Raw genomic sequence first — 13,116 nt, 5'->3', positions numbered from 1 at the left:
CTACCTGGTGAATGTGTAAAATTCTCTTTCCTTTATCTCTATTTTGGTCTCCCCTAACACGTACTGTAAGGGAAGTTTCTTGCTCTCTTGCTGCTAAATGCGCCGCATCATTCACCAGCACGTCAATACCTGTGTCTGCTGCTTTGTGTACAGTTGCTGCTTAGAGCATCGTTTCCAATTCAAAGAGCTGCCTGCTGCAGACAGAAAGACACACTATAAAAGCGTAAAGAATGAATGACAGCTAAACGATGAGCTGAAACCAAGTCAGATGGTTCAGAAGCTTTATGTTAGGGAAAAAGCAACATTACATTGCATCTCAAAGTAAAACCAAAGATATGGTGTACCCCAGGGAACCATATTTGGGCCCCTCCTCTTCATAGTGCATATCAATGATTTGTTTTACTCTCGCATTCTTCAGAGTATTCTTTTTCTGATTATATCATTTTGTTCTTATCTCACATGAATCAGCAAAGTAACCTAAATACGAAACTAGTGAGAGTGGATACATTTTTTAAATGCATAAAACATGTTTTTCAAAGTTTCTAAGGGTCATATAGATTTACTGTTTAAAAAAAAAAGAAGCAAACTTCAAGCTTTTTCTTCAAGTAGCTTTGATAGAAGAAGGTTTTATGCGTGATAACATTCTTCAAAGTAAACACACCGACTGACATTCTTTTTTAGAGCTACAGTCTTCTGAGGGTTACCAAATACACTTGCTTCTTTTGGAAGTTTTTTTAAAGTGAAATATGTTGTTTTTTCTCAATGACTTTCTGACCTTGTTCCAAAGCACTTAAAGGTACTGTAGGGTAGGTACGTTTGAGAAACCGGCTCGAGATACACTTTTTGTTATATTCCATGGAATGCTCTTAACATCCCGATAGCAATGAATATCTTAAGTGCTTTGACAACAAATACATACAAAAATGTCATCTGTGGAAGCCGTAGTACTATAAAAAGCACGACCAATCATTTTAGCCGGCCCGGCTAAAATAACTGGATGGCCTACCTGCCTGTCAGCCTTCCATCTGTGCACAAACTTATCTCGTGCCCTCATTGGTCATGTGCGCGTTCGTGTGTGTTGGAGTGGCTCTATAAGGAAGTGGCAGATTTTCTCCGGTTGTGTATTTTCAAATTCTAGCGCACTCGAGCTGGTTTCTCAGAAATTACCTACCCCACCTTTAAACAAGGGTAAAAAACATTCACTGTAATGGTCTTGCTTTAGTGTGGTTTGCAGAGGTCTACAGTTATGGAATGAGTCTGGTAGCAAAATGTCTTTATTTGTGACCGTTTCAAAACCACTTCTTAAATATATCTCTTCCCCCGAAATGAATAGAAATTGTAATTCAAACTTTCTATATGTGTCTATCTGCTGTATCCTACCAATTTAATGTTTAGACTGATGGAATAATCGGGATCGTTTATTTGTTTGGGTTGTACTTTGGCTTTTCTGTGAATCTTTCGAATTTCAATGTTTTAATATACTATCTACTTTGTGACTTGGCCCATATTCTCAAGCTCCAAGATAGATGATCCTATTTTACATATGTACATTATTCATGACTGTACAGAAACTATAGCCAAAGTTCTCCAAAGCTTGGTAAAGTTGGGGTAAGCTCAAGATTAGTTGATTATACTCTACAGGTTTCTCTTTGACATTGTCCTTTGATATGTTACCATACAAATATGAATAACAGTTTCTTTGAAAAAGCCGGATTTTATATGAATGACATTACTTTTTCTGATACTCACCTTCAATGTTATCATTGCTTAAGGCTCACACAGATATTGGACAGGAAAAACATGTTTAAAATGGAATTCCTCACAAAAATGTATTTATTATTGACAACACACCATTAGGTTATCAGAATCTACAGCTCATGAGTCTTTCAGGCATTGCATAAGTGATAACGCCTCAAAACAGAATAAATAGAAATATCAAACAACAATTGACAACACAAACTGATTTCACACAGTTTAACCACAGAGGAGACACGGGTCACACTTTGATCTGTTGAAACACAGTTGTGCCGTTTTATGAGCGGCAGAGCTTCTGTTTGCCGCTGTTTTGTTTTCCTGATTGAAGTAAAAGATTGCAGGAAGTCAATGATTAGATGGTTTGAGTGAGAGGCAGCAGGGCTTAACATTGAAAAGTCCAGGTGAAATTTAAATTCTTGCATCTTTTATTAATGAAAATGAAATGCTAAATGTTCCTTGCTAGAATCTTTTAGTTTCTTCCTTTGTTTTTTATATGTAAAGCTGCACAGATTATACCGTTTTCTACTCAGCAGTTGACTGACGTAAAACACAAACAAAATCCCTCATTATTGTTGACTATTTGAGTCCGTCTTTGTCTAGAAATACACATCTTCTCACTAGTAATTACTCTGGTTTCTACGTCGCCAATCACTGAGTCACAAATTAAGTCTTTATTCCAAACACTCTTAACACTCATTTGGCAGAAGCATTGTACAAAGCGGCTCAAACTAAGTGCATTAATTATTCAAAGCTAGATTTATTTTTCTGAGACGTTACAGCAAAGTATAGCGAAAATGGGGAAATTATTATTCCTACTACAATGCCATGGCTACTGTATGTGTTAAATGGAGATTGCTTTGTAATCGTTTTGTCTTTTCGAAGTAATACAGCCATTATGGTAACCATTATGGAGGAAGGAGAGACACTGAAATCTGTCAGAAGCCATGATGGCATTTGTCTTCTTTCAACATAAATCTACCAAAACACATTTTTCCGACTGTCGTGTCACATTAAAATGTAGGTTTTTAATACATTTATACAGATTTGCTTTCAATGACAATATGCTTAATTTTCTTATAAAAAAATAAATCTTGCGTATAATCTATAATAAGTGAATAGACTTTTTACCATGAAAACCAAACAAAGTCAAAGTTGTACACAATTGTATAAACACTGGTATGAATTGTTGTCAGGGTTTTAACCACGTAAACAGTTGTTTATGAGCATCACAGAGAAGACAGAGAGCTGTGGCACGTTGAAGCTGTTAATACTTAGAGTCCATTGACAGCATTGTTGCACATCAGAGCATAACATGTCACATTTAGAAAATTGCATTTCGCTCAACGTTTTTTTTTTATGTTTTCCTACCATTTTCACAAGAAACTCCAGCTTCTTTTTTTTTGAAAGTACAGCAGCACAATGGTTTTCTTCCACAGCAATATTTATTATGATAATTAAAACAATAAAATGACTTTCTGTTCCTTACAGTCCCTGAGGGTTACCATCCAAACAAATTATATTAGCTTCTAGATGGGCTTAAATCACATTTTCTGTATCAAATGTGTCTGGTATCCATTACACTCGGGGGCCATTAACTTACAGCAGTTTGTGTATCCTACTTCCCTGACATTGGATCCTGCAATCAAAACGTCAACATGCATTACATCACAGCTAATGGCGTCCTTTTGGCAAACCTTGACTCTATAAGTTATCGCAGTGTATCTCAGCCTGGCCCCTCCTGATGTGGGATACTAAAAGCAGGTGAAATAGGAGCCATTTGGCAACTATATCCAGATCCTTTTGCTTCCCTTCCTTTAAAGAGGCCCTATTGTGTTTTTTAGGGTTTTCCCTTTCCTATAGTGTGTGCAGTAGCTTTAAGTGCATGTAAATGGTTAGCAAAGGCTAACATCCCCAAGTTTCTCATAATACAGGTGGAAATAACAGTTTGCACTATGTGTTATCAATTTAGAATTACATGCAAGTAACATGCAACAAAATCATGCCATGACACAAAACCACTACAGCAAAAGAGGAATCCCTATAGCAGAAATAAAAACTGATGCCGACTGTACCATGCAGATTAAAATCATACGTTTTAGTATATACAGGTTGACATTTAAATGTAAGATCTTTGTGCGAGAGACAAACTGGAGTAAAGAGGACTGCACAGCAACAGAGAATAGGCACTAGGTTTGTGTTCTGGCTGAGGGGAGAAGAAAATAAAACATAAAGTATATTTTGGAAGTTATTTATTATTTGAAATGGTTACGTTTTTAGTTGACTTCATTGTAAGACTATTATTCTAAAATGATTTTATCCTCAATGTAATTGTGCTCTTGTGTTAATAATAATCTATATGGCCTGAAGTAGACGCAAATGTGTATGGAAAATCCAAATCCAGTAATGCACAATACTTTTATATACAATACTGTGCATTTTTGGGAATATTCGGGCCTGTTTCAACAAAGCAAGAACAATAAAGACTTCGTTGTTCAGAGTTTGTTGCAGAGTGCCCTGATTATAACCTTTCAAACACTTGTTGGGATACATTTGAAGCCACAGAGACTGTGAGTAAAGTCAGCAAACACCATGCAAGATAATCATCAAGGTTTAGGAATGAGATGTTCACCAAAGTGGTCGCATAGCTTTGGCCATATAGTGTTTGTCAAACATGTCTTCAGTATATTTAGTACTTTTTGTGTTTTTTACAAAACTCAAGGACAAACACAAACTCACACATAAAGTACATTTACTTTCTCGATGTATCATGCTTCAGTTCACATTCCTTGGCAGTTCACGTCTCAAGTGTGGCTTATCAAGCTTAGTCCTTTCTGTTTCATCATGTCTGTCTGCTGTCTGGTGCCTTTGTGACCTCGGGGGTGCAGGCCACCGTGTTGCTGTACACTCTGCGGTTCAGCTGCATCACCGTGGTCTTCGAGGGCATCGACGTGTTGCCCTGATCCGCAGGCCGGTGATTGCAGTGAAACAGAGTCAGGAAACACCTGTAGAACTGAGATGGAAAGACGGGAGAATGTGAACACAACTCACCAGCACAACATGAGTGTTCTCTGCTATCATTAACTACGGGTTGACCTAGGGCTGCTCGATTATGGCAAAAATCATAATCTCGATTATTTGGGTCAATAATTGATATCACGATTGTTAAAAACGATTATCCATTTACTTTCAAAACATCCATTTATTGAAAAAAAATGTTTAAACGGTATGTTTTTAACAGTTGATTACCCTGAACTTTAAGTATAATTCAACTGAAAAACCCCAAAAAATAAATAAATAAATAATCGTTTTATTTCGATGTTGTTTTCATAATCGTTGCAAGCCAAAATCGTAATTGCGATTAAAATACGATTTAATTGAGCAGCCCTAGGTTGACCTTGGTTTGTTTCATGCTTTGAGAGACTCTAGAGTTCGATTGGGCAGAAATCATGCCTAAGTGCACTCTCATGTCCCCACTGTCAATAAGTAAAGCCACTTGAGAGGAGAGGATAGCGCTGACTTGGTGTCAGAGGTGTTTTTGTTACTTTGACCTTCGTTCTACACAGTTTCAAAGGTCTGTCAGTTCTGTGTTGTCTGAGTACTGCTAGGGAGTGAGTCATCATGGCCGTTACTTTGCCACTTTTGTCCTGATTCTGATGGCTTAGCTGCAAGTGCAATTGTGTAAATCAAGGCAAAGTGAAAAGACATTGAAATGGTCCATTTATGAGCGAAATGTACTTTTACTGAAAACTGTTTGTAGGGCTGCGTTTCAAAGGCTTATTCAATTTACCGGAAAAACTGCCTCTTCTGTGAATGTATTTACATCGATCAGCATGTTGATTTATTGTGAGGAAATAGGAGGGATAACAACACAGGGCCATCTTGCTTTCAAACAGGCTGTAGAGAAATGGCTATTTGTCCACAAGATGCTTATAGATTCTATAGGGAGGCTCCCGCTCATAGTGATTTGTTGTGATTGTGATCATGCTGGAGAGCAATAATGCAGAAGGAGGAGAGTTGCGAGCAGAATACCAATCATCAGAGAGGGAAGTGATAAACAGAGATCAGCAGCAGTGTTCAAAAGCAAGGTGGTGTGAAAAGCAACAAAGGATAACAAAAAGCTGACTGCTCTGTGTGTTGGCAGCATGCCACATCGTATGAAACTACCATGCTGAGGCAGGCGAACGCTTCATTCATTATGCATTCAGTTCTATTTTTATCTTTATCTTAAGGAAGGTTTTGCTGAGCATGCAGGCACAGCCCAACTCCACATTTGCACTTACAGTATAATCACATTTGCACATTTGAACTGCCCGGTGAAACAGATTCTGACACGACCGTGTGCAGCGGAGACTTTATGAAGAAGGCTTGTCTCAAAGGAAAACACCTAGCAGATGCTGAGGACGGCTAATACATTTTTTACACTCCTTTAATCACATGTGCATTTTAGTATTGATGCACTTTCATACTAGGCTATATCTGTACTGGGAGGGCAGCTACATGAACTGTAAACTGGACATTAGGGCTGTCCCGAATACCATTTTTCGGGCTCCGGATATTCGGTAGTAATCAGCAGCGAATATTCGGCCCGCGCGGGTATTTCGGTTTATTCACGGCATTCATTTTGTTATTCTACAGTATTGTTGTTTTATAGTTATTTGTTCATGTATATAACCCAGTTTGTGTTCTTTGAAATTGAAAAGGATATCGCATTGTGTGTGTTACTTTTGTTGCAGTTGTAGCCTATATGTCTTAAGTAAGTGTAATTTGGCTTGGCTTCCTATTTTGTATGGACATGCTTTTATTTTGAAGGAGAGTTAGCACTGTTGACAGGAAGTTGTTGTTGCTATGGAAACAACGTGACGGAGATTAATGGAGAAAAAGTTATATCTACATATAAAGACGGAGAAAGTAAACGATAACGTTTATGGTTAAGTGTTAGCACCCTCCGAAGAGGCACAAGCTCTTACGTTAATATTGGAGTTTTCAATCAATTCAATTTGGTGGCAGCCGCAGTGCAAAGCGGCTGCCAAAAAAAACGGAAAAAAAACAAACGAATATCCGAACAACAAAATTGAAACCCGAATAGTACTCCAACGAACAAATATGGGTATATTGGAAAGGCAAGTTAGGACAGAAGTTGAAACTGAAGGCAGGAGGTGTTTGAGTTCATGGCGAACTGATGAAAAAAAAAACAGCAGGACCTCATGTCAATATAAACCCGAGTGGTGTCAAGAGAAAATGTACGATCTGGGTTGATATCTTGAAAACAAGCCACTCATCACCACAGGGGTGGCAGGAATACTTTTTGGAAATATGTTTTTGTCTTTTCTCATAGATAAGTGAGCGAGTGAAATGGGAACATTGACACTAATCTCATATCTGTCCAGTGAAAACAACAATAGAGGCGTCAACCAATTATCTTATTTTAGCATTAAGACTGGAAACGGGGACGAAGAGTTGTCATCCTTGTTATTAATGAACGTCACTGTTCGGGGAAAAAGTCCAATCCCTATCCTTACGTTGAACTGACGCCTGTTGTTTTTACACAGATTTGGCAGGTGGATATTTGTACCTTTTGACAGCCAGGCTAACGGTTCCCATCTGCTTTCAGTCTTTATGCTAAGTTACGCTAACCAGCTGTTGCCTTTAACATCATATTGCAGGAGGAAATCCTATTATCTCACTCTCAGCATGAAACACCATTTATTTTCCCTGAATGTCGAACTTTTAGCTGCTCTGCAGATCATACGGATTGTACTGGGAGGCTTTCAGGTGTGAATGTAACACTGTGTGCATGTAAACAAATAAACCCTGGAAGAAGCGTACTGCTCTCTGCTTAACCTCTTATTATGATAATAGATGCAATTTAGAGAAGAAAGAATAAAATGGCAGCCTATAATTTGGCTTTCAACGTCTAACAAGGTATTGATTTATTTATTAAAGCTTTTTTTTCAATCCTAAGCTTGTATAAGTGAGTACCAAATCGTTTTAAAGAAAGACAGGAATTATTTTCAACATGAATACCTGACCTTCTCTCTCTCTCTCTCTCTCTGTTTCCATTGCAGGCATCCTCGTGATGATGGCGCTGTGCGAGCAGGTGCACGTGTACGAGTACATTCCCTCCATGAGGCAGACGGACCTGTGCCACTACCACGAGCGTTACTATGACGCCGCCTGTACGCTGGGAGCCTACCACCCCCTGCTGTACGAGAAGAGCCTGATCCAGCGCATCAACACGGGGCCCGAGCGGGACCTCAGGAGGAAGGGGCGGGTCTCTCTGCCGGGCTTCAGCACCGTCAACTGTGACATCTGAGAAATGAAACCTGACCCTCTGAGCCAAACAAACACACACTCCGGCCTTTTCTGGCTGACTAAGGGAGAGGTGCAATAAAGCCACTGGAGACACGGAAGCTGGAGCTTACACGTTTCAAATTAAACCCTTGAAGAACATAAGCCATAGCGCTCCAGGGAGGGATCAACATGGAGGCTTCTGAAGGAACTTGTCTTCAATAAATTGGTTTACTTGACCAGAGACTGCCTGAAAGAGTCTCCAAGAAGGATCTGGAAAAGACGTTCTCTCTGCTTTAGCTGAGCCACGTTAGCGGTGGAGATGACTAGGGTAGCAACAGATCAGTTTTTAGATAGAAGAAGTGCATTTTCAATAACTGGGTGTGTTTCAATGGTGTAAACTCTGTGTTTTTCAATAGTATGCATGGGTCTCCACTTAAAAGGAAATGCCACTGTTCAAAACAATGGATATCTGTGATTTTTGTTCCTTTCTTTTTTACTGGTCCAAAGGGTTGTGAATAAATAAAGAAGTCATCCACGCTGAATGTCATAAATCCAACAGACACAAACACACGCAGCAACAGGAGATATGTGTTAAAGACGTGTCTGCAAACATGGAGACATGGTGTCACCGCCGTCCTTTTACTACATTTCATCGCCTGTTTGACATTCCCCTGACATCTCCTTGTGAAATAATAAGTTAACCAGTGCCGTCAGGAAGGGGCTTCTTTCACACTCACTGCTTAATTACTCTCCTGTGCATGCCAACCTGCCGCTCCTTGTTCACACTTCAGAGTGGATAATCATTCAGTGTCAAGAAGCCTGTCTCTCACTTTAAAAACCCCACAGGGAGGAACGACCTGGTTGTCCTTTGTGGGTTCAGTTATAGTAACATGTTTTTATCAGTAAGTAAATGAGGCCAAAAAGAGCCGAACAGCGGAAACCCTGTGCCTCGTGGTCGCCTGAACACTCTCCTCGGGCTGCCTTGTGTCTGTTCAGGTACACACAGTCTAGCTTCATACCGGGACTGCAGGAGCGTTGAGTTGAATTGCAGTGAGAGGTGTGACGCAGTAGATATTGCTGAAGTCAGCGGTTTTCTCCACCACGCTTCAGCGATCTCCCCCCCCCTGTTCTTCGACGGTCAGATGGTTCACTCGTTATTGAATGTAATTTCCCCTTTGCGTGAAACCCTCCCTGGAGCTCACCACTGCAGTACATGTAGTCTGCGTATGTGCAGGGTTATTTCTTTGTCATGTAACAGCCAGAAGCTCATTTCCTACGACTATTAATGTCTCATATTTCCTGAATCCTTTTAATACTGGGTTGTACCGTAGGCAGCTCAAAGCGGAGACCATTATAAAGGAGGAATTTGAACCGGTTATTATGTGAGCAGGTTTGCATTGTCTCACGCTAGGATGATTTTTTTACGTTTACAGTCAATCAGTGCCACATCTGCGATCTAGAGGTTGTAGTTTAGTGTGGAGAGGACGATTGGTTGTGATTCTGCTGCAGACAGTCAGAAAGATCTTGCCTATAACTGAGATTTGTGTTGTTATTCTACAAAATGTTCTTGTGCCATTGGTTGTGGATTGATATAAGATGTGAAAACGTGTCTCGGAAATGTTGCTTTTGAATATCCTGATGTATGTTGAATTAGATGGCTTTGGAATAACGGTAGAAGTAGTAATAATAGTGTGTAGATGATACTGGGGCTTAACATTGATGTACAGTAGGGCTGGGTATCACCTGAACTGTATCCGTTTTACAAAAAACAAATACTTTGCTGATACCAAAACAATGCATTTCTCATTTTTTCTACAAAAACATTTTTATAACTGGGGAAGCACCTGATCAAAAGGAAAAAAGTACCTGAGCAAGTATTTGGCACCAATTTTGATACTTGACAGTCAGGGTGGGCAATATCCATTTAAGTAAACCTCTATTATGGTATTTTGTATTGCAAATTTGATATACTGCGTATCATTATAAAGTAAATGTTCTGGAAATTCTGATTTGGAAACTACACCCGGTTGCTAAATCATATGGTAAACACTGCTAAAACAAAAAGAAATTCAATCAAATAAATGGACTAATTATGAAAAACTGAGATATCTCTCTAATGTACTACAATTAAACATCACCAACTTAACATAGGCAAAAACTACAGCCTCCAAAATGACCATGCAATTGGATCAAATCCTCTAATATTGGAGGTGTCATTATACAGCATTACATTTAGCTAGGTTTACCACAACCAGCAGCAGATGGGGTAGACAAAATAACCAGATGGGAATGACTAATTCAGTGAATTACATACATAACAAAGATATTTCATCACATTGATGCAAAATTCTGTAAATCTAATATTGCCAGAAAGCAGTACAAATTGTGTAAAAACAGTCGGTCTCACGATAAGTATTTGATTATATCGCCCAGCCCTACTCGACAGTTTGAATACTCGGTTGTTGTGGAACATTTTGAAATGCAAACTGTGGAGAAGGTTTGATACCCAGCCCCAGTTTCAGGTGGTTTTCCTGGCATGTCATAGGAAGAGTATTGAAACAAGGAACCTGGTAAAGTATTAGAAACGATTAGAGGACTATAACGGAGATTTAAAAAACAGTCTTAACAGATCATTGTGAAGCTTAAGGAGATTTATCATTCATTTTGAATCATGCAGGTTTCCAGCTGAGCTGTGGGTCTTATGTTCCTTTGTCCAGATAAATGATCAAATGTTTAATTGCTTGTGATTGTAACACACTGAAGGTGCAAACACCCTGAACATATTGTACATGTATATTTCCAGTAACTTGGATTACTTTTCAATGCACAGAGCATGCAAGTCAGGATCAGGGCTAAGAGTCTCAAACTGTCCGTGCTGTACCGTGCTGCGAGTAGGCACCATAGTCATTAATGCTGTGAGAGGCGATTATGCTATAAGATTCTTTTTTAAGTGGTGTTTTGCGGATATTAGTGCATGCTTGTGGACAGGGAAATCTCATTAAGCTGCGGTGCAGCTATTAGTAATTCCCGGGGAGCATTCGATTCAGTGCAATGCGTTTTGGCAACTTCATCTTCCCTTCTGAATATTGTGCCAAATCCCATCTTTAATTATGTCTTCGCTGGGTGCAATGAGAGTAATAGCAGGTGCTAATGCTCCTCTCTGTGATGATTGAGGTGGAATTTAATTAACAATTTGATTGCCAGAATTAAATACCAGACCGTGTGATGTAACATGAGGGATGAGAGAACCTATTTGCAGTCACTGTTTATTACGTTGCCCTCTCAGCCTCTTTCTATCCACTCTTCTCTCTTGAGGCCTATTTTTCATTAGATGTTTTTACTCAGAATTGTGGGAATGTGTGCACCACACTGCCTCTAAAGGATTGTTCCACATTGAAGGTTTTTTTTGTACATCTAACTCCTGCAGGTTGTTGCAGTTCTCCTCGCTCAATAAAGAAGCATCCATGACTGGACATAATGAGTGAATGCCTCACTCTCAAACAGCCTTAGGGTGTTCTTCTTGACTTTGATTTGTGAGTGAATTCTCTTCTTACACTTGAATTGATATTTAAATAGACCATTTGTATGATTTCAGCTGTTGTAATTTGTCTTTTTTTACTGTGTAAATAAAGCTGTTGTAAATGTTGAATGTTGCTGCCTCACCTGTTTGTTCATGAGAATGTAGATGACAGGGTTGATGACGGTGCTGCTCTTGGCCAGCAGCGAGGGCACCACGCTGGCCACAGGACTGATGATGTTTGGGGGGCCGAATGTTGCCATCATGGCCACCACGCCGTACGGCATCCAGCACAGCATGTAGCAGGCCGCTGTGGTCAGAACCATAAACAGGATGTGGTACTCTCTCCTCCGCGCTGCCGTCTTTCTAATCTTACCCACCTGTGAGAAAGAATCGGGACACAAAGTGAAGCTTTAGTCTTTTAAATGGCTCTTTCCTTTATTCCTGAAGTGCTCCTTTGACTTAAAAGTACTTTCTGTCAGAGAGTGACAGCTGCAATGTAAGTATCACTTTCTTGGCAGCTAGTAATTTACTTTCATTTCACTGCAGTGGGAGGCTTAGACCTACACAACTTTTCTTTCATAAACTTTCAATTTGTAATCAAGTAATTAATTTCATCATCTGAGCTTCAGGAAAGGCATTAATAATGAGCATATTAATTGGTCCTTGCGTTGTACTGATCTACAATGCAACTGTAAGAAAGTGATGAAAAAAGACACTCACTTGTATGTTATTTGTATTGTAGAAAAAAAAGGCTTTGCACACTCTGGCTCCACGTGAATTTCTCTTTTATTCAAATTACATTCCTACCCTTAAGCCTTCTTCAAGATCAATGCAAAGTCTTGTGAAAAGTGGCTCGAGTGCACGTCGTGACAACAAAATACATACAAAATACAAATACACTGATTGCTTCCTGCTGAAAACGCTTTTGTTTCTGCTCAATAAAAAGAAAAGTACACACTTCATCTGAGTGCTTGTGTTTTGTCTTGATCTTTTTTTGAAGATCACTAATCATGATTGAAATAGATATGGAGCCAGAGTGTGGATCCCTTTTCACAAGTATAATGCTATAAGAAATCAGCCTGTCACTAAAACTGTTGGAGTGCGTTACTTTTGAAGGGGTCCATGTTTTTTCTAGGTTTTCCCATTCCTGGGCTCTGGTTTCAGACAGATGCTTAAAGGTGGGGTATGTCATTTTTATCAGAAACACTTTTTGTTATATTCCATGGAATGCTCTTAACATCCTGATAGCAATGAATATATTAAATGCTTTGACAATAAATACATAACATTTCATCTGTGGAAGCCGTAATACTGTAAAAAGCACGACCAATCATTTTATCCGGCCCGGCTAAAATAACTGCAGGCCTACCTGCCTGTCAGCCTTCCATCTGTGCACAAACTTATCTCGTAGGGAACGAGAGTCATGTGCGCGTTCGTGTGTGTTGGAGGAGGGGCTCTGTAAGGAAGTCTGAAGGAAGAGGCAGATTTTTTCCAGTTGTGTACTTTCAAATTCTAGCGCACTTGGTTTCTCCAAAATGACATACCCCACC

At 39.5% G+C, this 13,116-nt stretch overlaps 2 protein-coding genes across 4 annotated transcripts in view; one reads left to right on the top strand and one right to left on the bottom strand.

Annotated features, from left to right (window-relative positions):
- The window catches only part of st6gal2a (ST6 beta-galactosamide alpha-2,6-sialyltranferase 2a), a 51,914-nt gene extending 40,219 nt beyond the window's left edge, over positions 1-11,695 (top strand). For all 3 annotated transcript variants that reach the window (XM_034128376.1, XM_034128377.1, XM_034128378.1), the window contains one exon: positions 7,821-11,695. In XM_034128376.1, coding sequence (XP_033984267.1) covers positions 7,821-8,068 — 248 coding nt within the window. In that variant the 3' untranslated portion in view covers positions 8,069-11,695. The remainder of the gene's footprint in view (positions 1-7,820) is intronic.
- The window catches only part of tmtops2b (teleost multiple tissue opsin 2b), a 33,972-nt gene continuing 21,983 nt past the window's right edge, over positions 1,128-13,116 (bottom strand). The window contains exons 3-4 of the mRNA XM_034128380.1: positions 11,710-11,943; positions 1,128-4,765 (exon numbers count right to left, since the gene is read on the bottom strand). Of these exons, the coding sequence (XP_033984271.1) occupies positions 4,595-4,765; positions 11,710-11,943 (405 nt within the window). The 3' untranslated portion in view covers positions 1,128-4,594. The remainder of the gene's footprint in view (positions 4,766-11,709; positions 11,944-13,116) is intronic.

This window comes from Trematomus bernacchii, unplaced genomic scaffold (genome assembly GCF_902827165.1).
Source record: "Trematomus bernacchii unplaced genomic scaffold, fTreBer1.1, whole genome shotgun sequence".
In the NCBI taxonomy this organism is placed as follows: Eukaryota; Metazoa; Chordata; class Actinopteri; order Perciformes; family Nototheniidae; genus Trematomus; species Trematomus bernacchii.
Note: the sequence above shows the minus strand (reverse complement) of the source record. Positions and strands in the feature narration are given on the sequence as shown.